Consider the following 24,669-nt stretch of genomic DNA (forward strand, 5'->3'; position numbering starts at 1 on the left):
ACTGTGGGCCGTAGGTGTCTGAGTAAACACCTGAAAAATGGGGGAAAAACAGAGAAAAATGGGCAAAAACCCGGAGCTGCCCGGGTTCCACTCGGAGCCGTTGCAGTGAGCAAACTGGGGGCCATAAGTGTCTGAATAAACACCTGAAAAATGGGGGAAAACCAGAGAAAAATGGGACAAAATGGGCAAGAACTGTGGGCTGTAGGTGTCTGAGTAAACACCTGAAAAAATGGGAGAAAAATGGGTAAAAAATCGGCAGGCACTGTGGGCTGTAGGTGTCTGAATAAACACCTGAAAAATGGAGGAAAAACAGAGAAAAATGGGTAAAAAATCGGCAAGAACTGTGGGCCGTAGGTGTCTGAGTAAACACCTGGAAAATGGGGGAAAAATGGGATAAAACAGGGGGAAAATGGGAAAAAGGTGAAAAATGCAAAAAGAACAGTGAAAAAATGAAATAAAATGAGGCAAACCAGGGGAAAATGGGGGGAGAAAATGGGAAAAAAGGGGGGAAAAACAGGGGGAAAACGCAAGAAAAAATGCAAGAAAAATGTGAAGAAACTCGGAAAATAGGGAAAAAAATGGGGAGAAAAATAGGAAAAAAAAGGGGGAGAAAAGAGGGGGAAAAAGGGAAAAACCAGAGTGGAAAAGTTGGGAATTTTGCTCACCAAATCCATCATTGGGACACTTCAATCCTGGGGAAAACCCTTGGGAAGGGGCGGGAGAGGCAGCGGCCACAGCCAGGCCTGAAATCCGGGAGGTTCCCTTCAGCTTCATCAAAACCTCCCTGGAAATGGGGAAAAAGAGCTGGAATTTGGGGTTTATTCATGAATAATTGAAATCTGGGGATAAATCAAGGGAACGAAGGAAAAATCCTGGGAAATTTTATCTTGTGAGGGCCCAAAATGGTGGAAAAGTGACAAGGCTGGAAATCCTGGAAATTCCCCTCAGGTGGAGAGAAACCTCCCTGGAAATGGGGAAAAAGGGCTGGGATTTGGGAGTTATCCATAAGGAATTGAAATCCAGGGATAAATCAGGGAAATAAAGGAAAAATCCCGGGATTTTTATCTTGTGAGGGCCCAAAATGGTGGAAAAACCAACAATCCTGGAAATTCCCCTCAGGTGCAGCAAAAGCTCCCTGGAAATGGGAAAACGGGGCTGGAATTTGGGATTTATCCATGAATAATTAAAATCTGAGCATAAACCTGGGAAATAACGGGAAAATCCCTTGGAAAAATCTCAGAAGGGCCTAAAATGAGGGAAAAATCAACAGGGAGAAACTTCCAGCCACATTTTTCCTGCTTTTCCCTGGAAAAGGAGCCCCAGGTCCATCCCAAGGTTTATTTTCTGTTTTTTTTTTTTAAATCACGGAGCAACACCCCATTAATTTGGGAGTCCAGTCCCACCAACAAAATAAAGCAGGAAAAGCAAAGTTTAGCAAGGCCGAAATCCCTGGAAGCCCTGGAGCACCTGGACAAGGGGATTTGATCCCGGATTTCGGCATTCCCAATCCCAGAGGTCCCACCTGGAGAAGAGGCTCCCGTCCAGCAGGATCATGTAGGGCGGGTGGGGGCCCTTGGACAGGGCCCACTCCAGGTCCTGCTCCTGCTCCACCACGTGGATCACGCCCGTGTCCCCGCTCAGCGAGGCTGCGGAGGGACAAAACGGCATTCGTGCCCTCAGAATTCCCAAAATTCCCGCGAAAAATCCACGGGTTTCCATGGAGTAGCGGGGAAGAGCGGTGAGGGAGAGCTGCGGGGTGGAAATGTGGGATTTGTCCCTCAGAATTCCCAAAATTCCCTGGAAAAGAATGGGCAGGAGGATGAGGGTCTTATGGAAGAGCCGCAGGGTGGAAATGTGGGATTTGTCCCCTCAGAATTCCCAAAATTCCCCGGAAAAAAACCATGGTCCAGGAGGACTGAAGAGTCTTAAGGAAGAGCCACAGGGTGGAAATGTGGGATTTGTCCCTCAGAATTCCCAAAATTCCTACAAAAAAATATGGTTTCCATGGATGCGGGGAGAGGGTCTTATGGAAGAGCTGTGGGTGGAAATGTGGGATTTGCCCCTCAGAATTCCCAAAATTCTGCAAAAATCCACGGGCTGCCATGGAATAGCGGGCTTATGTGGGGTGAGGGAGAGCTGCGGGGTGGAAATGTGGGAATTGTCCCTCAGAATTCCCAAAATTCCCTGAAAAGCATGGGCAGGAGGATGAGGGTCTTATGGAAGAGCTGCGGGGTGGAAATGTGGGATTTGTCCCTCAGAATTCCCAAAATTCCGCAAAAATCCACGGGTTTCCATGGAGTAGCGGGGAAGAGCGGTGAGGGAGAGCTGCGGGGTGGAAATGTGGGATTTGTCCCCTCAGAATTCCCAAAATTCCCCGGAAAAGAATGGCAGGAGGATGAGGGTCTTATGGAAGAGCTGCGGGGTGGAAATGTGGGATTTGTCCCCTCAGAATTCCCAAAATTCCCGCGAAAAATCCATGGGTTTCCATGGAATAGCGGGGAAGAGCGGTGAGGGAGAGCTGCGGGGTGGAAATGTGGGATTTGTCCCTCAGAATTCCCAAAATTCCCATGAAAAGAATGGCAGGAGGATGAGGGTCTTATGGAAGAGCTGTGGGGTGGAAATGTGGGATTTGTCCCCTCAGAATTCCCAAAATTCCTACAAAAAATCCATGGGTTTCCATGGAATAGCGGGGAGTGGGGTGAGGGAGAGCTGCGGGGTGGAAATGTGGGATTTGTCCCTTCAGAATTCCCAAAATTCCCTGGAAAAGATGGGCAGGAGGATGAGGGTCTTATGGAAGAGCCGCGGGGTGGAAATGTGGGATTTCTCCCCTCAGAATTCCCAAAATTCCTACACAAAATCCATGGGTTTCCATGGAATAGCGGGGGAGTGGGGTGAGGGAGAGCTGTGAGATGGAAATGTGGGATTTGTCCCTCAGAATTCCCAAAATTCCCTGGAAGAGCAGGGCAGGGAGCTGAGGGGCTCTCCCACTGCCAGCATCACCGGGAGGCTCCCTCAGACACCCAAGAATTCCCAAACTCCCTGGAATTCCCAGATTTCCCAGGAATTCCCAGGATTTCTCACACTGGCAGGGAGGCTCTGTCAGACACCCCCAGCATTCCCAAATTCCCTGGAATTCCCAAATTCCCAGGATTTCTCCTCACACTGGCAGCCGATCTGGTGCGTGGCGTTGAGCAGGCGCACGCAGGGCGCGGTGTGGTTCAGGGCGATGTAAATCTTCCTGTGCACCGAGTTCCCCTGGCAGGAACCTGGGAAAAATGGGATAAAAAATGGGAAAAATGGGATCAGAAACTGGGAATAACGATGGAAATCTTCCTGTGCACCGAGTTCCCTTGGCAGGAACCTGGGAAAAACAGGAAAAATGGGAAAAATGGGATCAGAAACTGGGAATAACGATGGAAATCTTCCTGTGCTCCAAGTTCCCCTGGCAGGAACCTGGGAAAAATGGGATAAAAAATGGGAAAAATGGGATCAGAAACTGGGAATAACGATGTAAATCTTCCTGTGCACCGAGTTCCCTTGGCGGGAACCTGGGAAAAATGGGAAAAATGGGATAAAAAATGGGAAAAATGGGATCAGAAACTGGGAATAACGATGGAAATCTTCCTGTGCACCGAGTTCCCCGGCAGGAACCTGGGAAAAACGGGATAAAAATCCAGGAATGGGGCAGGAAAAACGGGATGAGAAACTGGAAAAACAGGGTCAGAAACTGGGAACGGGCTGGGGAAAATAGGATCAGGGACTGGGAATGGGGCAGAGAAAAACAGGATCAAAATCCAGAAATGGCATGGGAAAAATGGGATCAAAAACCGGGGAAAATGGCATGGGGAAAATGGGATCAAAACTTGGGAATGGGGCAGGGAAACACCGGGATCAGAGGCTGGGAATGGCACAGGAAAAACTGGGACCAGAAACTGGGAAAAACTGGGATTAGAAACGGGAATGGCATGGGAAAAATGGGGTCAGAAACTGGGGGAAAATGGGATCAAAAACTGGGGGAAAATGGGATCAGAAACTGGGGGAAAATGGGATCAAAAACTGGGGGAAAATGGGATCAAAAACTGGGGGAAAATGGCATCAAAAACTGGGGAAAAATGGGATCAAAAACTGGGGGAAAATGGGATCAAAAACTGGGGGAAAATGGGATCAGAAACTGGGGAAAAATGGGATGGGGAAAATGGGATCAAAACTTGGGAATGGGGCAGGGAAACACTGGGATCAGAGGCTGGGAATGGCACAGGAAAAACTGGGATTAGAAACTGGGAATGGCACGGGAAAACTGGGATCAGAAACTGGGAATGACATGGGATATATGGGATCAGAGACTGGGAATGGGGCAGGGAAAAAGAGATCAAAAAGTGGGAGAAACTGGGATAAGGGGCGGGGAAAATTGGGATCAGAGACTGGGAATGGGCGGGGAAAAACAGGGATCAGAATTTGGGAATGGGGCAGGGAAAACGGGATCAGAAACTGGGAATGGGCTGGGAAAAATGGGATCAAAATCTGGGAATGGCACGGGAAACACTGGGATCAGAGGCTGGGAATAACTGGGATCAGAAACTGGGAATGGGGCAGGGAAAATAGGATCAGGGACTGGGATGCACGGGATAACTTGGGGTGATGGTAGTGGAGGGGAGGATCAACTGGGATAAGGGCTGGGGATGGGATCAGAGACTGGGAGGGGGGAAAAAGGGATCAGAATTGGGAATGGGGCAGGGAAAAGGGATCAGAACTGGGAATGGGCTGGGATCAGGGACTGGGAATGGGGCAGGAAAATAGAATCAGAGACTGGGAATGGCACGGGATAAATGGGATCAGAGACTGGGAATGGGGAGAGAAAAATGGGACAAAAAGTGGGAATAGGGCAGGGAAAAATGGGATCAAAAACGGGGAATGGCACGGGAAACACTGGGATCAGAGGCTGGGAATAACTGGGATCAGAAACTGGGAATGGGGCAGGGAAAATAGGATCAGAAACTGGGAATGGCACGGGATAAATGGGATCAGAGACTGGGAATGGGGCAGGGTAAATCCAGGATCAGAACCTGGGAATGGCACGGGATAAACGGGATTGGGGACTGGGAACAACTGGGATCAGGGACTGGGAATGGGGCAGGGAAAAAGAGATCAAAAAGTGGGAAAAACTGGGATAAGGGGCTGGGGAAAATTGGGATCAGGGACTGGGAATGGGCGGGGAAAAACAGGGATCAGAGCTTGGGAATGGGGCAGGGAAAACGGGATCAGAAACTGGGAATGGGCTGGGATCAGGGACTGGGAATGGGGCAGGGAAAATAGGATCAGAGACTGGGAATGGCACGGGATAAATGGGATCAGAGACTGGGAATGGCACGGGATAAATGGGATCAGAGACTGGGAATGGCACGGGATAAATGGGATCAGAGACTGGGAATGGCACGGGAAACACTGGGATCAGAGGCTGGGAATAACTGGGATCAGAAACTGGGAATGGGGCAGGGAAAAAGAGATCAAAAAGTGGGAGAAACTGGGATAAGGGGCTGGGAAAAATTGGGATCAGGGACTGGGAATGGGCGGGGAAAAACAGGGATCAGAAACTGGGAATGGGCTGGGATCAGAGACTGGGAATGGGGCAGGGAAAATCCAGGATCAGAAACTGGGAATGGGCTGGGATCAGAGACTGGGAATGGGGCAGGGAAAATCCAGGATCAGAGACTGGGAATGGCACGGGATAAATGGGATCAGGGACTGGGAATGGGGCAGGGAAATGGGGGAAGAGACCCTTGTCCGGGGTTTTAACCCCAAAACCTGGGAATGGGCCGGGAAAAGGGAAAGGGAACGGAGCCAGGGACACAGGGACCCCAAAAGGGACCAGGGGGACCCCAAAAGGATCAGCCAGGACCCCAAAAGGGCATTGGGGACCCCAAAAGGGGAATTGGGGACCCCAAAAGGGGCATTAGGGACCCCAAAAGGAGAATTGGGGACCCCAAAAGGGGCATTGGGGACCCCAAAAGGGGAATTGGGGACCCCAAAAGGGGCATTAGGGACCCCAAAAGGAGAATTGGGGACCCCAAAGGAGAATTGGGGACCCCAAAAAGCCAAAGGGGAATTGGGGACCCCAAAAGGGGATTAGGGACCCCAAAAGGAGAATTGGGGACCCCAAAAGGGGCATTGGGGACCCCAAAAGGGGAATTGGGGACCCCAAAAGGGGCATTGGGGACCCCAAAAGGGGAATTGGGGACCCCAAAAGGGGCATTGGGGACCCCAAAAGGAGAATTGGGGACCCCAAAAGGGGAATTGGGGACCCCAAAAGGAGAATTGGGGACCCCAAAAGGGAATTGGGGACCCCAAAAGGGGCATTAGGGACCCCAAAAGGGGAATTGGGGACCCCAAAAGGGGCACTCGGGACCCCAAAATGGCCCTCGGGCGGCCTCGCCCGCTCCCCCTCAGGCCTCACCCGCCGCCAGCGCGGCCACGAGCAGCGCGCGGAGCACCCCCAGGGGATTCCGGAGCGTCCCCGTGGAATTCCGGGATATTCCCGGCGCCATTCCCGGCGCCATTCCCGGGCAATCCCGGCCCGGCCCCGCCGCCATCGCCGCCCGCGGCCGCTCCTCTTCCGCCATCCGGCGGAAGTGACGCAGAGGAGGAAGCGGCGCCGCTTCCGGGGCGTTCCCGCGGTGCCGACGTGGAGGTTCCGGGCTGCGGCCGGGCCGGGCTGGAACCATGTTGACCAAATTCGAGACCAAATCCGCGCGGGTGAAAGGTGGAAAAACCGGGATGAAACCGGGATAAAGCGGGATAAAACCGGGATAAAGCGGGGTTCGGGGAATGGGGGGGCGGAATCATGGGGGGAAGGTGGGATCCCGGCATGGAGGGAGGGCCTGGAGCGGCTGCGGAGGGGAATGGAGGGGCCTGAGGGGATCCGGGGGGATTTGGGGTCTGATCCCAGGGACTTCCCAGGTTTATTTCCCACTTTTCCCCAGGTTTATTTCCCAAGGTTTTTCCCAGGTTTATTTCCCACTTTTTCCCAGGTTTATTTCCCAGAGTTTCCCCAGGTTTATTTCCCATCTTTTCCCAGGTTTCCCTCAAGGTTTTCCCACCCTTTTCCCGCTTTCTCCCAGGTTTATCTCCCACCCTTTCCCAGGTTTATTTCACTTTTTCCCAGGTTTATTTCCCAGGTTTATTTCACTTTTTCCCAGGTTTATTTCCCAGGTTTATTTCTCAGGTTTATTTCCCAGGTTTATTTCCCACTTTTCCCCAAGGTTTTCCCACCCTTTCCCCAGGGTTTTCTTCACCCCTTTCTCAGGTTTTTCCCAGTTTTTTTTCAGGTTTTTCCCCACCTTTTCCCAGGTTTATTTCGCACCCTTTCCCCACCTTTTCCCAAGGTTTTCCCCGCCCCTTTCCCAGGTTTATTTCCCAGGTTTATTTTCAGGGTTTATTTCATTTCCCAGGTTCATTTCCCACCCCTTTCCCAGGTTTTCCCACTTCTTTTCCCAGTTTTTTCCCCAGCCTTTCCCAGGTTTATTTCCCACCTTTTTTCCTGGATTTTCCCCAGGTTTATTTCCCACCTTTTCCTGGGTTTTCCCCAAGGTTTTCCCAGGATTTTCCCCAGGTTTTTTCCCCAGCTTTTCTCAGTTTTTCCCCAGCTTTTCCCAGGATTTTCCCCAGGTTTTTCCCCAGTTTTTTTCCCCAACTTTTCCCAGTTTTTTTCCCCAACTTTTCCCAGTTTTTTTCCCCAACTTTTCCCAGTTTTTCCCCAACTTTTCCCAGGATTTTCCCCAGTTTTTTTCCCAGTTTTTCCCCAACTTTTCCCAGGTTTTTCCCCAACTTTTCCCAGTTTTTCCCCCAACTTTTCCCAGGTTTTTCCCCCAACTTTTCCCAGGTTTTTCCCCCAACTTTTCCCAGGTTTTTCCCCCAACTTTTCCCAGTTTTTCCCCAACTTTTCCCAGGATTTTCCCCAGGTTTTTCCCCAGGATTTTTCCCAGGTTTTTCCCCAGTTTTTTTCCCCAACTTTTCCCAGTTTTTTTCCCCAACTTTTCCCAGGTTTTTCCCCAACTTTTCCCAGGTTTTTCCCCAACTTTTCCCAGTTTTTCCCCAACTTTTCCCAGGTTTTTCCCCAACTTTTCCCAGTTTTTCCCCAACTTTTCCCAGGATTTTCCCCAGGTTTTTCCCCAGGATTTTTCCCAGGTTTTTCCCCAGTTTTTTCCCCAACTTTTCCCAGTTTTCCCCCAACTTTTCCCAATTTTTCCCCAACTTTTCCCAGGTTTTTCCCCAACTTTTCCCAGTTTTTTCCCCCAACTTTTCCCAGTTTTTTCCCCAACTTTTCCCAGTTTTTTCCCCAACTTTTCCCAGGTTTTTCCCCAGTTTTTCCCCCCAACTTTTCCCAGTTTTTTTCCCCAACTTTTCCCAGGATTTTCCCCAGGTTTTTTCCCAGGATTTTCCCCAGGTTTTTTCCCAGGTTTTTCCCCCAACTTTTCCCAGTTTTTTCCCCCAACTTTTCCCAGTTTTTTCCCCAACTTTTCCCAGTTTTTCCCCAACTTTTCCCAGCTTTTTCCCCAGGTTTTTCCCCAACTTTTCCCAGTTTTCCCCCCAACTTTTCCCAGTTTTTCCCCAACTTTTCCCAGCTTTTTCCCCAACTTTTCCCAGCTTTTTCCCCAACTTTTCCCAGGTTTTTCCCAGTTTTTCCCCCAACTTTTCCCAGTTTTTTTCCCCAACTTTTCCCAGGATTTTCCCCAGGTTTTTCCCAGGTTTTTCCCCAGGTTTTTTCCCAGGTTTTTCCCCCCAACTTTTCCCAGTTTTTTCCCCCAACTTTTCCCAGTTTTTTCCCCAACTTTTCCCAGTTTTTTCCCCCACATTTTCCCCCCGTTTTTCCCAGGGCTGTCATTCCACCCCAAGCGGCCCTGGGTGCTGAGCAGCCTCCACAACGGCGTCATCCAGCTCTGGGACTACCGCATGTGCACCCTCATCGACAAGTTCGACGAGCACGACGGTAAAACGGGGCGGAAAACGGGAAAAAAGGGGCAAAACCCAGAAAAAATGGGAAAAAAAGGGAAAAAACGGGAAAAAAAGGGAAAAAATCTGGAAATTTTGGGGGTTCTGGGCACCCCTGAACCTGTGGTGGGTCCCGTGTGCTCCCTCATGGACAAGTTCAATGAGCACGATGGTGAAATGGGGTGAAAATGGGAGAAAAATGGGAAAAACATGGGAAAAAATGGGAAAAATGGGGAAAAAATGGGAAAAATAGAAAAATTCTGGGAAAAATCTGGGATTTCTGGGGTGCACCTGAACCTGTGGTGAGGTGGGTCCCATGTGCACCCTCATGGACAAGTTTGGTGAGCAAGATGGTAAAAATGGGGTAAAAATGGGAAAAAAAACAGAAAAAATGGGGAAAAATGGGGAAAACCAGGAAAAAATAGGACAAAAAAAGGGAAAAATGGAAAAATTCTGGGAAAAATTTGGGATTTCTGGGGGTTCTGGGGTGCACCTGAGGCTGTGGTGAGGTGGGTCCTGTGTGCTCCCTCATGAACAAGTTTGGTGAGCATGATGGTAAAAATGGGGTGAAAACGGGAAAAAAATGGGAAAAAATGGGAAAAAATGGGAAAAATGAGGAAAACCAGGAAAAAATGGGAAAAAAAATGGGAAAAATGGAAAAATTCTGGGAAAAATTTGGGATTTCTGGGGGTTCTGGGGTGCACCTGAGGCTGGGGTGAGGTGGGTCCTGTGTGCTCCCTCATGGACAAGTTTGGTGAGCCCGATGGTAAAAATGGGGTGAAATTGGAAAAAAATGGGACTGGAAAAAATGGGAAACTGGAAAATGGGAAAAATGGGAAATGGAAAAATTCTGGGAAAAATTGGGGGGTTCTGGGGGTGCACCTGAGGGGGGGGGGGGGGGTGGGTGCGTGTGCTCCCTCATGAAGAAGTTTGGTGAGCGCAATGGTAAAAATGGGGTGAAAATGGGAAAAAAATGGGAAAAAAACCAGAAAAAATGGGAAAAATGGGGAAAACCAGGAAAAAATGGGACAAAGAAAGGGAAAAATGGAAGAATTCTGGGAAAAACCTGGGATTTCTGGGGGTTCTGGGGTGCACCTGAACCTGTGGTGAGGTGGGTCCCGTGTGCTCCCTCATGAAGAAGTTTGGTGAGCGCAATGGTAAAAATGGGGTGAAAATGGGAAAAAACTGGGAAAAAACTGGGAAAAAATGGGAAAAATGGGGAAAAAAGGGAAAAATGGGAAAATTCTGGGAAAAATCTGGGATTTCTGGGGGTTCTGGGGTGCACCTGAGGCTGTGGTGAGGTGGGTCCTGTGTGCTCCCTCATGGAGAAGTTCAATGAGCACGATGGTAAAAATGGGGTGAAAACGGGAGAAAATGGGGAAAAACTGGGAAAAAACAAGAAAATTCTGGGCAAAACAGAAAAAAAATCCAGGGAAAAATGGAAAACTGGCAGGAAAAATTCAGGGAGAAACAGGAGAAATGCAAGAATTTCTGGGATCCCCTTGAACTTGTGGTGCTTCTGGGTTTGGCTCCGGGGGGAGGGAAATTCCCAGAGATTTTAGGGGGAAATTCCTAAAATTGGGAAAAAAATCCCAAGGATTTGTGGGAAAAAACCCCAAAGATTTGAGGGGAAAAAATCTCAAAGATCTGAGAAAAAATATTTCCAAGATTTGGGGAAAAGAATCCCAAAAATTTGCAGGAAAAACCCCAAGCGTTTGAGGAAAAATTGCCAGAAATTTGGGGAAAATTCCCAAATATTTGGGGAAAAAAAAACCCCAAATTTTGGGAAAAACTTCCAGTGACTTGAGGGAAAATTCCCAAGAAACCAGGACAAGAATTCCCGAGGAATTCCAAGGATTTTTCCCGTTCCAGGGCCGGTGCGAGGCATCGATTTCCACAAGCAGCAGCCGCTCTTCGTGTCCGGGGGGGATGATTACAAAATCAAGGTGAGCGTTCCCAATTCCCCTCGTTTTTCCCCCATTTTTTGCCCTCATTTTTCCCCCCATTTTTTCCCCCTGTTTTTTCAATTTTCCTCCCTTTTTTTTCCCATTTTTCCCATGTTTTTTTCCCATGATTTCCCCCATTTTTCTCCCATTTTCCCCTTATTTTTCCTCCCATTTTCCCCATATTTTTCTCGTTTTTTTTCCTTATTTTCTCTCCATTCCCCCCCATTTTCCCCCCCTTTTTCCCCCCATTTTCCTCCCATTTTTTCCCATGTTTTCTCCCATTTTTCCCCCATTTTTCCCCCATTTTTGCCCATTTTCCCCCCAATTCCCCCCCAATCTTTTGCCAAATTTTTTTCCATTTTCCCCTCATTTTTCCCCCCTTTCCCCTCATTTTCCCCCCTTTTTTCCCCATTTTTCCTGTGTTTTTTCCCATGGTTTTCACCCATTTTTCCACATTTCCACCCCCATTTTACCCCAATTTCCCCTCCATTTTCCCCATATTTTTCCCATTTTTTCTCATTATTTTTCCCCTTATTTTTCACCCGTTTTTTTTCCCCCAATTCCCCCCAATCTTTTCCCAATTTCTTCCTATTTTTTCCCAAATTTTTTCCCATTTTCCCCTCATTTTCCCCCCTTTTTTCCCCATTTTTCCCATGTTTTTTTCCATGTTTTTCCCCCATTTTACCCCAATTTTTCCCCATATTTTTCCCCATATTTTTCCTGTTTTAGCCCCCCTTTTTTTCCTAATTTTTCACCCATTTTCCCCCCAATTTTCCCCCAATCTTTTCCCATTTTTTTCCCAAATTTTTCCCATTTTCTCCCGTTTTTCCTCTCTTTTTCTTCCCATTTTTTCCCCATTTTTTTTTTATTTTTTCCCCATTTTTTCCCCAAAACCAGAGCCTGCCAAGGCCTGGGCTGAACCCTGAGCTCCTCCCCACCTCAGGGGGAATTTTCTGGAATAAAATTTGGGAATTGAGATTGAGGGACGAGGGGGGGACGAATCCGCCATCAAAAATCGGATTGAAGCGGGAAAACCTGAGAGAAAACCTGGGAATAAATGGGGGGAAAAATCCCCAAAAAAAAAACCAAAAAGTGGGAATTTGGTGCTGCTGGGATGGAATTCCGGGAATTTTCCGCTGGGATTGCAGGTGTGGAATTACAAACTGCGCCGCTGCCTCTTCACCCTGCTGGGCCACCTGGACTACATCCGCACCACCTTCTTCCACCACGTCAGTGACGGCGCTTCGCCGGGAATTCCGAATTCCGGGAATTTTCTGGGGATTTTCTGGGAATTCCGGGGGTTTTTCTGGGGATTTCTGGGAATTTTCTGGGGATTTCTGGGAATTTCCTGGGAATTTCTGGGAATTTTCTGGGAATTTCTGGGAATTTTCTGGGGATTCCGGGGGTTTTTCTGGGGATTTCTGGGAATTTTCTGGAATGCAGGATTATCCTGGGAATTTCTGGGAATTTCCTGGGAATTTCTGGGAATTTTCTGGGAATGCAGGATTATCCTGGGAATTTCTGGGGTTTTCTGGGAATTTTCTGGGAATTCCAGGAGCTTTTCTGGGAATTCCTGGGAATTTTCTGGGAATTTCTGGGAATTCCAGGGGGTTTTTCCGGGAATTCCACGAGTTTTCTGGGAATTCCAGGGGGTTTTTCTGGGAATTCTGGAATTTTCTGGGAATTCTGGGGCTTTCTGGGATTTATGGGAATTTTCTGGGAATTCCAGGGGTTTTTCTGGGAATTCCAGGAGTTTTCTGGGAATTCCAAGGTTTTCTAGGAATTCCACGAGTTTTCTGGGAATTTCTGGGAATTTTCTGGGAATTTCTGGGAATTTCTGGGAATTTTCTGGGAATTCCGGAGGTTTTTCTGGGAATTTCTGGGAATTTTATGGGATTTTCTGGGAATTTTATGGGAATTTATGGGAATTTTCTGGGAATTTCTGGGAATTTCCTGGGAATTTCTGGGAATTTTCTGGGAATTCCAGAGGTTTTCCTGGGAATTTTATGGGAATTTCTGGGAATTTTCTGGGAATTCCAGAGGTTTTCCTGGGAATTTTATGGGATTTTCTGGGAATTTTCTGGGAATTTCTGGGAATTTTCTGGGAATTCTGGGTGTTTTTCTGGGAATTCTGGGGTTTTCTGGGAATTCCACGAGTTTTCTGGGAATTCTGGGGTTTTTGTGGGAATTTTCTGGGAGTTTCTGGGAATTCTAGGGGTTTCTGGGAATTCTGGGGTTCTGGGAATTCCAGGGGGCTTTCTGGGAATTCTGGGGGTTTTCTGGGAATTCTGGGGGTTTTCTGGGAATTCCAGGGGTTTTCTGGGAATTTCTGGGGATTTTCTGGGAATTCCAGGGGTTTTCTGGGAATTCCAGGGGTTTTTCTGGGATTTCTGGGGGGTTCTGGGAATGCAGGGTTATCCTGGGAATTTCCCTTGGGAACGGATTCCCGGCGTTCCTCCCCTCCGGGCTCCCTTGCCGAGGTTTCCCTGTTTCCCAGGAATATCCCTGGATCCTGAGCGCCTCCGACGACCAAACCATCCGCGTGTGGAACTGGCAGAGCCGCACCTGCGTCTGGTGAGGGACCCCGGGGGAAATCCCGGAAAATCCTGGGAAAATCCCGGAAAATCCTGGGATTTCCTGGAATTCCCTGGGATTCTGGGATAAACTCTTTCCTGGCATTGTGGAATCAGCCCTTCCCTGGGATTCTTTGGGATTCCTGGGATTTTTGGGATTTTCTGGGATTTCCTGGGATTCTCGGATTCCCTGGGATTCCCTGGGGTTCCCTGGGATTTCTGGGATTCCTGGGATTTCTTGGGATGAGCCCTTCTCTGGGATTGTGGGATCATCCCTTTCCTGGAATTCCGGGATTTCCTGGGATTCTGGGATTTCCTGGGATTTCTGGGATTCTCTGGGATTTTGGGATTCCTGGCATTCCCTGGGATTCTTTGGGATTCTGGGATTTCTGGGATTCCCTGGGATTTCTTGGGATTTTCTGGGATTTCTGGAATTCCCTGGGATTCTGGGATTCCCTGGGGTTCCCTGGGATTCCTGGGATTTCTGGGAATTCCCTGGGATTCCTGGGATTTCCTGGGACGAGCCCTTCCCTGGGATCCTGGGATCATCCCTTTCTTGGAATCCTGCAATTCCCTGGGATTTTCTGGGATTTCTTGGGATTCTGGGATTCCCTGGGATTCTGGGATTCCCTGGGATTTTCTGCGATTTCTGGGATTTCCTGGGATTCTTTGGGATTCTGGGATTTCTGGGATTCCTGGGATTTCCTGGGATCATCCCTTTAATGGAATTCTGGGATTCCCTGGGATTCTGGGATTCCCTGGGATTCTGGGATTTCTGGGATTCCTGGGATTTCCTGGGATTCTTTGGGATTCCTGGAGTTTCCATGGAATTCCGTCCGGGTTTTCCCGGGATTCCTGGGATTTTCACGGAATTCAATTCCAGTTTTCCTGGGATTCCTGGGGTTTTCATGGAATTCCAGGATTCCTGGGATTCTTGGGATTCCGATTCCTGGGGTTTTCATGGAATTCCGTCCCGGTTTTCCTGGGATTTCTGGGATTCTTTGGGATTCCTGGGGTTTTCACGGAATTCCGTCCCGGTTTTCCCGGCCCAGCGTCCTGACCGGGCACAACCATTACGTGATGTGCGCCCAGTTCCACCCCAGCGAGGACCTGGTGGTGTCGGCCAGCCTGGACCAGACCGTGAGGGTGTGGGACATCTCCGGTGAGAAAACCGGGAAAAAACGGGAAAAACTGGGAAAAACGGGAATGGGAATGGGTGTGGGACATCTCCGGTGAGAAAACCGGGAAAAACCGGGAAAATCCATGGGAAAATGGGAGTGGGAATGGGTGTGGGGCATCTCCAGTGAGAAAACTGGGAAAAAACTGGGAAAATCCATGGGAAATCTGGGAAAATCCATGGGAAAAGTGGGAAAACGGGAGTGGGAATGGGTGTGGGACATCTCCGGTGAGAAAACTGGGAAAAAACGGGAAAAACTGGGAAAATCCATGGGAAAACGGGAATGGGAATGGGATGGACCAGACTGTGAGGGTGTGGGATATATCCGGTGAGAAAGCTGGGAAAACACAGGAAAATCTGTGGGGAATCCATGGGAAAACTGGGAAAACGGGATTGGGAATGGGTGTGGGGCATCTCCGGTGAGAAAACCGGGAAAAACCGGGAAAAACTGGGAAAAACGGGAATGGGAATGGGTGTGGGACATCTCCGGTGAGAAAACTGGGAAAAAAACGGGAAAAACTGGGAAAAACGGGAATGGGAATGGGTGTGGGACATCTCCGGTGAGAAAACTGGGAAAATCCATGGAAATCTGGGAAAACCCATGGGAAAAGTGGGAAAACAGGAGTGGGAATGGGTGTGGGACATCTTTGGTGAGAAAACTGGGAAAAAAATGGAAAATCCATGGGAAAAGTGGGAAAAACGGGATGGGGAATGGGTGTGGGACATCACTGGTGAGAAAACTGGGAAAAATTGGGAAAAATTGGGAAAAACGGGAATGGGAATGGGTGTGGGATATATCCGGTGAGAAAACTGGGAAAAAACAGGAAAATCCATGGGGAATCTATGGGAAAACTGGGAAACCAGGATTGGGAATGGGTGTGGGACATCTGCGGTGAGAAAACTGGGAAAATCCATGGAAACCTGGGAAAATCCATGGGAAAAGTGGGAAAACGGGAGTGGGAATGGGTGTGGGACATCTGCGGTGAGAAAACTGGGAAAAAACGGGAAAAACTGGGAAAAATGGGAATGGGAATGGGTGTGGGACAGCTCCGGTGAGAAAACTGGGAAAAAACAGGAAAATCCATGGGGAATCTATGGGAAAACTGGGAAAACGGGATTGGGAATGGGATGGATCGGACTGTGAGGGTGTGGGATATATCCGGTGAGAAAACTGGGAAAAAACGGGAAAAACTGGGGAAAATCCATGGGAAAACTGGGAAAACAGGAATAGGAATGGGTGTGGGACAGCTCCAGTGAGAAAACTGGGAAAAAACTGGGAAAATCCATGGGAAATCTGGGAAAACGGGAGTGGGAATGGGTGTGGGATATATCCGGTGAGAAAACTGGGAAAAAACAGGAAAATCCATGGGGAATCTATGGGAAAACTGGGAAACCAGGATTGGGAATGGGTGTGGGACATCTGCGGTGAGAAAACTGGGAAAAATTGGGAAAAACTGGGAAAAACTGGGAAAAACGGGAATGGGAATGGGTGTGGGACATCTCTGGTGAGAAAACTGGGAAAAAACAGGAAAATCCATGGGGAATCTATGGGAAAACTGGGAAAACAGGATTGGGAATGGGTGTGGGACATCTGCAGTTAGAAAACTGGGAAAAATTGGGAAAAACTGGGAAAAACGGGAATGGGAATGGGTGTGGGACATCTCCGGTGAGAAAACTGGGAAAATCCATGGAAATCTGGGAAAACGGCAGTGGGAATGGGTGTGGGACGTATCTGGTGAGATCCCAGGGAAAAGCCATGGAAATCCATGGGAAAAGTGGGAAAACAGGATTGGGAATGAGTGTGGGACATCTCCGGTGGGAAAACTGGGAGAAAACCGGGAAAATCCATGGAAATCTGGGAAAACAGGAATGGGAATGGGTGGGGGACATCTCTGGTGGGAAAACTGGGAAAAACTGGGAAAGTCCATGGGGAATCTATGGGAAAACGGGAGTGGGAATGGGTGTGGGACATCTGCGGTGAGAAAACTGGGAGAAAACCGGAAAATCCATGGAAAAATGAGGAGCTGGAAAAGGGAATGGGGGATCCTGAGGGGGCTGATCCCAAAGAAAAGGGGATCCAGGGGGGATTTGGGATCCAGGGGGGATTTGGGATCTGCCAGAGGGAATTTGGGATCTGATCCCAGGGAATGGGGCAGGACAAGAGGGAACGGCCTCGAGCTGTGCCAGGGCTGGAAATCTGGGATGGTTTTTCCATGGAAAAGGGTTGGGAAGCGTCGGAAGGGGCTCAGGGAGGGCTGGATCCCCATCCCTGCAGGGAATCCCTGGAGAGGGAAAAACGGGGGGAAAAAAACCCCTTGGGATTGCTGGATCCCTTGGGGTCTCCCTGGGTTTTTCCCGTTTTTTCTTTCCCAGGATTTTTCTGTGATTTTTCCGGTTTCCTTTTGGATTTCTTTTCTTTTTCCTTTTTTAGTTTCTTTTCTTTTTCTGTTTCTTTCTTTGTTTCTTTCCGGTTTTTCCGTGTTTTTCTGTTTTTTTTTGTTTTTTTTTTTTTTTAGGTTTTCCGTTTTTCCGGATTTTCGGTTTTTTTTGTTTGTAGGATTTTCCTGGGTTTTCCCGGTTTTTCCCAGGTTTTTCTTTTTTCTGTGTTTTTCCGGATTTTTTTTCTGGTTTTTCCAGGTTTTTCCCAGGATTTTTCCTGGATTTTCCCGGGATTTTTCCTGGATTTTTCCTAGGTTTTTCCTGTTTTTTTCTGTGATTTTTCCCAGGATTTTTCCTGGATTTTTCCCAGGTTTTTCCCAGTTTTTTTCTGGGATTTTTCTGTGATTTTTTCCGGGATTTTTCCTGGGTTTTCCCGGGATTTTTCCCGGATTTTTCCGTGATTTTTCTGGATTTTTCACGTTTTTTTCTGGAATTTTTCTGTGATTTTTCCTGGATTTTTCCCAGGTTTTTCCCGGGATTTTTCCGTGATTTTTCTGGGTTTTTCCCGTTTTTTCTGGAATTTTTCTGTGATTTTTCCGGATTTTTCCTGGGTTTTTCCTGGGTTTTTCCCAGGTTTTTCCCTTTTTTTTCTGTGATTTTTCCGGGATTTTTCCTGGGTTTTTCCTGGGTTTTTCCTGGGTTTTTCCCGGGATTTTTCCTGGATTTTTCCCAGGTTTTTCTTGGATTTTTCCCAGGATTTTTCCTGGATTTTCCTGGGATTTTTCCCGGGATTTTTCCTGGATTTTTCCTGGGTTTTTCCCGTTTTTTTTCCTGGGTTTTTCCTGGGATTTTTCCGTGATTTTTCCGGGTTTTTCCCCGTCCACAGGGCTGCGGAAGAAGAACCTGTCCCCTGGGGCCGTGGAGTCGGACGTGCGCGGCATCACCGGCGTCGATCTGTTCGGCACCACCGACGCCGTGGTCAAGCACGTGCTGGAGGTGCCCGGCGTTCCCTGAATCCTGGGGAAATCCATGGGGAATCCCTGGGAAATCCATGGGAAATCCATGGGGAATGGCAGGAAATCCATGGGGGTGCCATTGGAAACCAGATGGGAAAATCCATCTGTGGGAAGTCCATTGGGAATCCATTGGAAATCTGTGGGAGATGCCTGGGAAATCCATGGGGAATCCGTGGAAAATGGCAGGAAATCCATGAGGAATCCATGGGAAATCCATGGGAAATCTGTGGGGAATCCCTTGGGAATCCATGGGGAATCCATTGGAAATCTGTGGGAAATCCACGGGGAATCCATTGGAAATCTGTGGGAAATCCACGGGGAATCCATTGGAATTCTGTGGGAAATGGCAGGAAATCCACGGGGGATCCACGAGAAACCTGTGGGAAATCCATGGAAAATGGCAGGAAATCCGTGGGGCATCCATGGGAAATCCATTGGAATTCTGTGGGGAAATCCATGGAAATCTGTGGGGAAATCCATTGGAATTCTGTGGGAAATCCATTGGAATTCTGTGGGGAAATCCATTGGAATTCTGTGGGAAATCCATGGAAATCTGTGGGAAATCCATGGAATTCTGTGGGGAAATCCATTGGAAATCTGTGGGAAATCCATTGGAATTCTGTGGGGAAATCCATTGGAATTCTGTGGGAAATCCATTGGAATTCTGTGGGAAATCCATTGGAATTCTGTGGGGAAATCCATTGGAAATCTGTGGGAAATCCATGGAATTCAGTGGGGAAATCCATTGGAATTCTGTGGGGAAATCCATTGGAATTATGTGGGAAATCCATTGGAATTATGTGGGAAATCCATGGAAATCTGTGGGGAAATCCATTGGAAATCTGTGGGGAAATCCATTGGAATTATGTGGGAAATCCATTGGAATTCTGTGGGGAAATCCATGGAAATCTGTGGGGAAATCCATGTGGAATTCTGTGGGAAATCCATTGGAATTCTGTGGGGAAATCCATTGGAATTCTGTGGGAAATCCATTGGAATTCTGTGGGAAATCCATTGGAATTCTGTGGGGAAATCCATTGGAATTCTGTGGGAAATCCATTGGAATTCTGTGGGAAATCCATGGAATTCTGTGGGGAAATCCATTGGAATTCTGTGGGAAATCCATGGAATTCTGTGGGAACATTGGAAATTCTGTGGGAAATTCTGATTCTGTTGGGAAATCCATTGGAATTCTGTGGGAAATCCATGGAATTCTGTGGGAAATCCATGGAATTCTGTGGGGAACCATATGATTCTGTGGGAAATCCATGTGTGGGAAATCCATGGAATTCTGTGGGGAAATCCATTGGAATTCTGTGGGAAATCCATGGAATTCTGTGGGGAAATCCATGGAATTCTGTGGGAAATCCATTGGAATTCTGTGGGAAATCCATGGAATTCTGTGGGAAATCCATTGGAATTCTGTGGGAAATCCATTGGAATTCTGTGGGAAATCCATTGGAATTCTGTGGGGAAATCCATGGAAATCCCTTCTCCCTCCAATCCCCAGTCCTGGGGAGAGATTCCAGAAGGATTTTCCTGCTTTTTCCCCAATTTTTGGGCTTTTATTCCCCGATCCCTGCCATTTTCCATGGATTTCCCCCACTCCTGGAGCTTTTCCCCTACCCCCCTGGTTTTCCTTGGATTTCTTGGGTTTTTTCATCCGCATTCCTCGTCGGGATCCCAGTTCCCACATTCCTGGCCTTTTTTTTCCTGGATTTTCCCCATTCCTTGCCATTTTCCCCCATTCCCAGCCGTTTTCCCCTGGATTTTTCCCATTTTTTGGATTTTTCTCTGGATTTCTCCCATTCCCTGGATTTTTCCTTGAATTTCCCCCATTCCCTGGATTTTTCCCTGGATTTCCCCCATTCCCTCGATTTTTCCCTGGATTTCCCCCATTCCCTGGATTTTTGTCTGGATTTCCCCCATTCCCTGGATTTTTCCCCAGATTTCTCCATTCCCTGGATTTTTCTCTGTATTTCTCCCATTCCCTGGATTTTCCCCTGAATTTCCCCCATTCCCTGGATTTTTCCCTGGATTTCCCCCATTCCCTGGATTTTTCTCTGGATTTCTCCCATTCCCTGGATTTTTCCTTGAATTTCCCCCATTCCCTGGATTTTTCCCTGGATTTCCCCCATTCCCTCGATTTTTCCCTGGATTTCCCCCATTCCCTGGATTTTTGTCTGGATTTCCCCCATTCCCTGGATTTTTCCCCAGATTTCTCCATTCCCTGGATTTTTCTCTGTATTTCTCCCATTCCCTGATTTTCCCCGGAATTTCCCCATTCCCGGATTTTTCCCTGGATTTCCCCCATTCCCTGGATTTTCCCCTGAATTTCCCCCATTCCCTGGATTTTTCCCTGGATTTCCCCCATTCCCTGGATTTTTCCCTGGATTTCTCCCATTCCCTGGATTTTTCTCTGGATTTCTCCCATTCCCTGGATTTTTCCTGGATTTCTCCCATTCCCTGGATTTTTCCCTGGATTTCTCCCATTCCCTGGATTTTTCCCTGGCTTTCCCCCATTCCCAGCCCCTATTCCCTGGATTTTTCCCCCTTTTTCCAGGGCCACGACCGGGGGGTGAACTGGGCCGCCTTCCACCCCTCCATGCCCCTGATCGTGTCCGGGGCCGACGACCGCCAGGTCAAGATCTGGAGGATGAACGGTGAGGAAAAAACGGGAAAAAACGGGAAAAAAATGGAGAAAAAATGGGGAAAAACCAGGAAAAAGGCTCGGGATTCTGGTGGGGATGGGGAAAAGTGGGAATCCCTCCCCATTCCTGGTGTTTTCCTGCTTTTTCTCCCCAATCCTGGGGAGTTTTTTCTGTCATTCCTCCCATTTCTCTGTTTTTTTTTCCCCCATTCCTCCCTTTTTTCCCGGGGTTTTTCCCCATTCCTTCCACTCCCCTGCTGTTTCTCCCCATTCCACGAATATTTTTCCCATTTTCCCTGCATTTCCCCCCAAATCCCGCAGAATCCAAGCCATGGGACTTGGCCATGGCTGGTTTCTCCCTTTCTCTGCTTTTTTACCCCATTTCCCCATCGTTTCTCCCCATTCTTCTGCTGTTTTTCCCATTTCTCTGGGATTTTTTCCCATTTCGCTGGGATTTTGATTTTTTTTCCCTTTTTCCCTGGATTTCCCCCCGGGATTTTTCCAGAATCCAAGGCCTGGCAGGTGGCCAAATGCTGGGCTATTTTCTCCTTTTCTAGGATGTTTTTCTCCCATTTTCCTGTCGTTTCTTTCCATTCTTTTGCTATTTTTCCCATTTCTCTGGGATTTTTCACATTTCTCTGGGATTTTTCACATTTCTCCGTGAGTTTTTTCTCTTTTTCCCTGGATTTTCCCCCCGGATTTTTCCAGAATCCAAGGCCTGGCAGGTGGCCAAATGCTGGGCTGGTTTCTCCCCTTTCTCCACTGGTTTTACCCCATTTCCCCATCATTTCTCCCCATTCTTCTGCTGGTTTTCCCATTTCTCTGGGATTTTGATTTTTCCTTTTTCCCTGGATTTCCCCGGGATTTTTCCAGAATCAAGGCCTGGCAGGTGGCCAAATGCTGGGCTATTTTCTCCTTTTTCTGGGATGTTTTTTCCCATTTTCCTGTCGTTTCTCCATTCTTCTGCTATTTTTCCCATTTCTCTGGGATCTTCCCCATTTCTCCGTGATTGTTTCCCTTTTTCTTTCCTGGATTTCCCCAGATTTTTCCAGAATCCACGCCATGGAATTTGGCCATGTGTCGGGCTGTTTTCTCCCTTTCTCTGCTTTTTTTCCCCATTTCCCCATCGTTTCTCCCCGTTTCTCTGGGATTTTTTCCCATTTCTCTGGGATTCTGATTTTTTTTCCCTTTTTCCCTGGATTTTCCCCTGGATTTTTCCAGAATCCAAGGCCTGGGAGGTGGCCAGATGCTGGGCTGGTTTCTCCCTTTCTCTGCTTTTTTACCCCATTTCCCCATCGTTTCTCCCCATTCTTCTGCTGGTTTTCCCATTTCTCTGGGATTTTTTCCCATTTCTCTGGGATTTTGATTTTTTTTCCCTTTTTCCCTGGATTTCCCCCCGGGATTTTTCCAGAATCCAAGGCCTGGCAGGTGGCCAAATGCTGGGCTATTTTCTCCTTTTCTAGGATGTTTTTCTCCCATTTTCCTGTCGTTTCTTTCCATTCTTTTGCTATTTTTCCCATTTCTCTGGGATTTTTCACATTTCTCTGGGATTTTTCACATTTCTCCGTGAGTTTTTTCTCTTTTTCCCTGGATTTTCCCCCCGGATTTTTCCAGAATCCAAGGCCTGGCAGGTGGCCAAATGCTGGGCTGGTTTCTCCCTTTCTCCACTGGTTTTTACCCCATTTCCCCATCATTTCTCCCCATTCTTCTGCTGGTTTTTCCCATTTCTCTGGGATTTTGATTTTTTTTCCCTTTTTCCCTGGATTTCCCCCCGGGATTTTTCCAGAATCCAAGGCCTGGCAGGTGGCCAAATGCTGGGCTATTTTCTCCTTTTCTGGGATGTTTTTTTCCCATTTTCCTGTCGTTTCTCTCCATTCTTCTGCTGGTTTTCCCATTTCTCTGGGGTTTTTCCCATTTCTCTGGGATCTTCCCCATTTCTCCATGATTTTTTTTCCCTTTTTCCCTGGATTTCCCCCCAGATTTTTCCAGAATCCAAGCCATGGAATTTGGCCATGTGCCGGGCTGGTTTCTCCCTTTCTCTGCTTTTTTTCCCCATTTCCCCATCGTTTCTCCCCGTTTCTCTGGGATTTTTTCCCATTTCTCTGGGATTCTGATTTTTTTTCCCTTTTTCCCTGGATTTTCCCCTGGATTTTTCCAGAATCCAAGGCCTGGGAGGTGGCCAGATGCTGGGCTGGTTTCTCCCTTTGTCCGCTGTTTTTTACCCCATTTCCCCGTCGTTTCTCCCCATTCTTCTGCTGGTTTTCCCATTTCTCTGGGATTTTTTCCCATTTCTCTGGGATTTTGATTTTTTTTCCCTTTTTCCCTGGATTTCCCCCCGGGATTTTTCCAGAATCCAAGGCCTGGCAGGTGGCCAAATGCTGGGCTATTTTCTCCTTTTCTAGGATGTTTTTCTCCCATTTTCCTGTCGTTTCTTTCCATTCTTTTGCTATTTTTCCCATTTCTCTGGGATTTTTCACATTTCTCTGGGATTTTTCACATTTCTCCGTGAGTTTTTTCCCTTTTTCACTGGATTTTCCCCCCGGATTTTTTCAGAATCCAAGGCCTGGGAGGTGGCCAAATGCTGGGCTCTTTTCTCCTTTTCTGGGATGTTTTTTTCCCATTTTCCTGTCGTTTCTCTCCATTCTTCTGCTATTTTTCCCATTTCTCTGGGATCTTCCCCATTTCTCCGTGATTGTTTCCCTTTTTCCCTGGATTTCCCCCCAGATTTTTCCAGAATCCAAGCCATGGAATTTGGCCATGTGTCGGGCTGTTTTCTCCCTTTCTCTGCTTTTTTTCCCCATTTCCCCATCGTTTCTCCCCATTCTTCTGCTGTTTTTCCCATTTCTCTGGGATTCTGATTTTTTTTCCCCTTTTTCCCTGGATTTTCCCCCCGGGATTTTTCCAGAATCCAAGGCCTGGGAGGTGGACACCTGCCGGGGCCACTACAACAACGTCTCCTGCGCCGTTTTCCACCCGCGCCAGGAGCTGATCCTCAGCAACTCGGAGGACAAGAGCATCCGCGTGTGGGACATGTCCAAGCGGTCGGTGCCGCCCGGGGGCCGGGCGGGACCCTCGGGAACGTCGGCAATTCCCGCAAATTCCAGGATTTTTTTCCCCCCTCTTCCCTTTGCAGGACCGGCGTCCAAACGTTCCGGCGCGACCACGACCGGTTCTGGGTGCTGGCGGCGCATCCCAACCTCAACCTGTTCGCTGCCGGTGAGCCCCGGAGTTCCGGCTGGGAATTCCCAAAATTCCTGTTTGGAATCCCCAAATTCCAGCTGGGAATTCCCAAATTCCAGCTGGGAGTCCCAGAATTCCGGCTGGGAATCCCGGAATTCTGGTTTGGAATCCCCGAATTCTGTCAGGAAGTCCCCAAATTCTGGCTGGGAATCACCACATTCTGTCAGGGAGTCCCCAAATTCCGTCAGGGAATCCCCAAATTCCGGCTGGGAGTCCCCAAATTCCGTCAGGGAATCCCCAAATTCCGGCTGGGAATTCCCAAATTCCGGCTGGGGATCCCCAAATTCCGTCAGGGAATCCCCAAATTCCAGCTGGGGATCCCGGAATTCCGGCTGGGAATTCCCAAATTCCAGCTGGGAGTCCCCGAATTCCGTCAGGGAGTCCCCAAATTCCGGCTAAGAATTCCCAAAATTCTGGCTGGGAGTCCTGGAATTCCGGCTGGGAATTCCCAAATTTTCCCACCCCAGGACACGACAGGGACATGCTGGTGTTCAATTCCCCTTTCTCTCCCCCATTTCCATCTCAAATTCCCGATGTTCTTCCCGGTGTTTTTCCCTGGAATTCCCGGTGTTTTCCCCTGGAATTCCCAGTGTAATTCCGGCTGCAATTCCAGGTTTTTTCCCCTAGGACACGACAGGGACGTGCTGGTGTTCAATTCCCCTTTCTCTCCCCTATTTCCATCCCAAATTCCCGATGTTTTTCC

The 24,669-nt window shown here is 48.3% G+C and overlaps 2 protein-coding genes across 2 annotated transcripts in view; one reads left to right on the forward strand and one right to left on the reverse strand.

Moving 5' to 3' along the window:
• The window catches only part of NCSTN (nicastrin), a 28,297-nt gene extending 21,684 nt beyond the window's left edge, over positions 1–6,613 (reverse strand). Inside the window, exons 1-4 of the mRNA XM_030965286.1 lie at positions 6,452–6,613; positions 3,162–3,266; positions 1,523–1,646; positions 666–784 (exon numbers count right to left, since the gene is read on the reverse strand). Of these exons, the coding sequence (XP_030821146.1) occupies positions 666–784; positions 1,523–1,646; positions 3,162–3,266; positions 6,452–6,587 (484 nt within the window). The 5' untranslated portion in view covers positions 6,588–6,613. The remainder of the gene's footprint in view (positions 1–665; positions 785–1,522; positions 1,647–3,161; positions 3,267–6,451) is intronic.
• Positions 6,614–6,634: 21 nt separating this feature from the next.
• COPA (coatomer protein complex subunit alpha) overlaps positions 6,635–24,669 on the forward strand; it is a 40,745-nt gene continuing 22,710 nt past the window's right edge. Inside the window, exons 1-10 of the mRNA XM_030965287.1 lie at positions 6,635–6,757; positions 8,870–8,983; positions 10,858–10,931; positions 12,080–12,160; positions 13,429–13,505; positions 14,557–14,666; positions 17,947–18,056; positions 20,640–20,739; positions 23,632–23,767; positions 23,860–23,942. Coding sequence (XP_030821147.1) covers positions 6,718–6,757; positions 8,870–8,983; positions 10,858–10,931; positions 12,080–12,160; positions 13,429–13,505; positions 14,557–14,666; positions 17,947–18,056; positions 20,640–20,739; positions 23,632–23,767; positions 23,860–23,942 — 925 coding nt within the window. The 5' untranslated portion in view covers positions 6,635–6,717. The remainder of the gene's footprint in view (positions 6,758–8,869; positions 8,984–10,857; positions 10,932–12,079; positions 12,161–13,428; positions 13,506–14,556; positions 14,667–17,946; positions 18,057–20,639; positions 20,740–23,631; positions 23,768–23,859; positions 23,943–24,669) is intronic.

Source organism: Camarhynchus parvulus, chromosome 25, assembly GCF_901933205.1.
Source record: "Camarhynchus parvulus chromosome 25, STF_HiC, whole genome shotgun sequence".
Classification (NCBI taxonomy): Eukaryota; Metazoa; Chordata; class Aves; order Passeriformes; family Thraupidae; genus Camarhynchus; species Camarhynchus parvulus.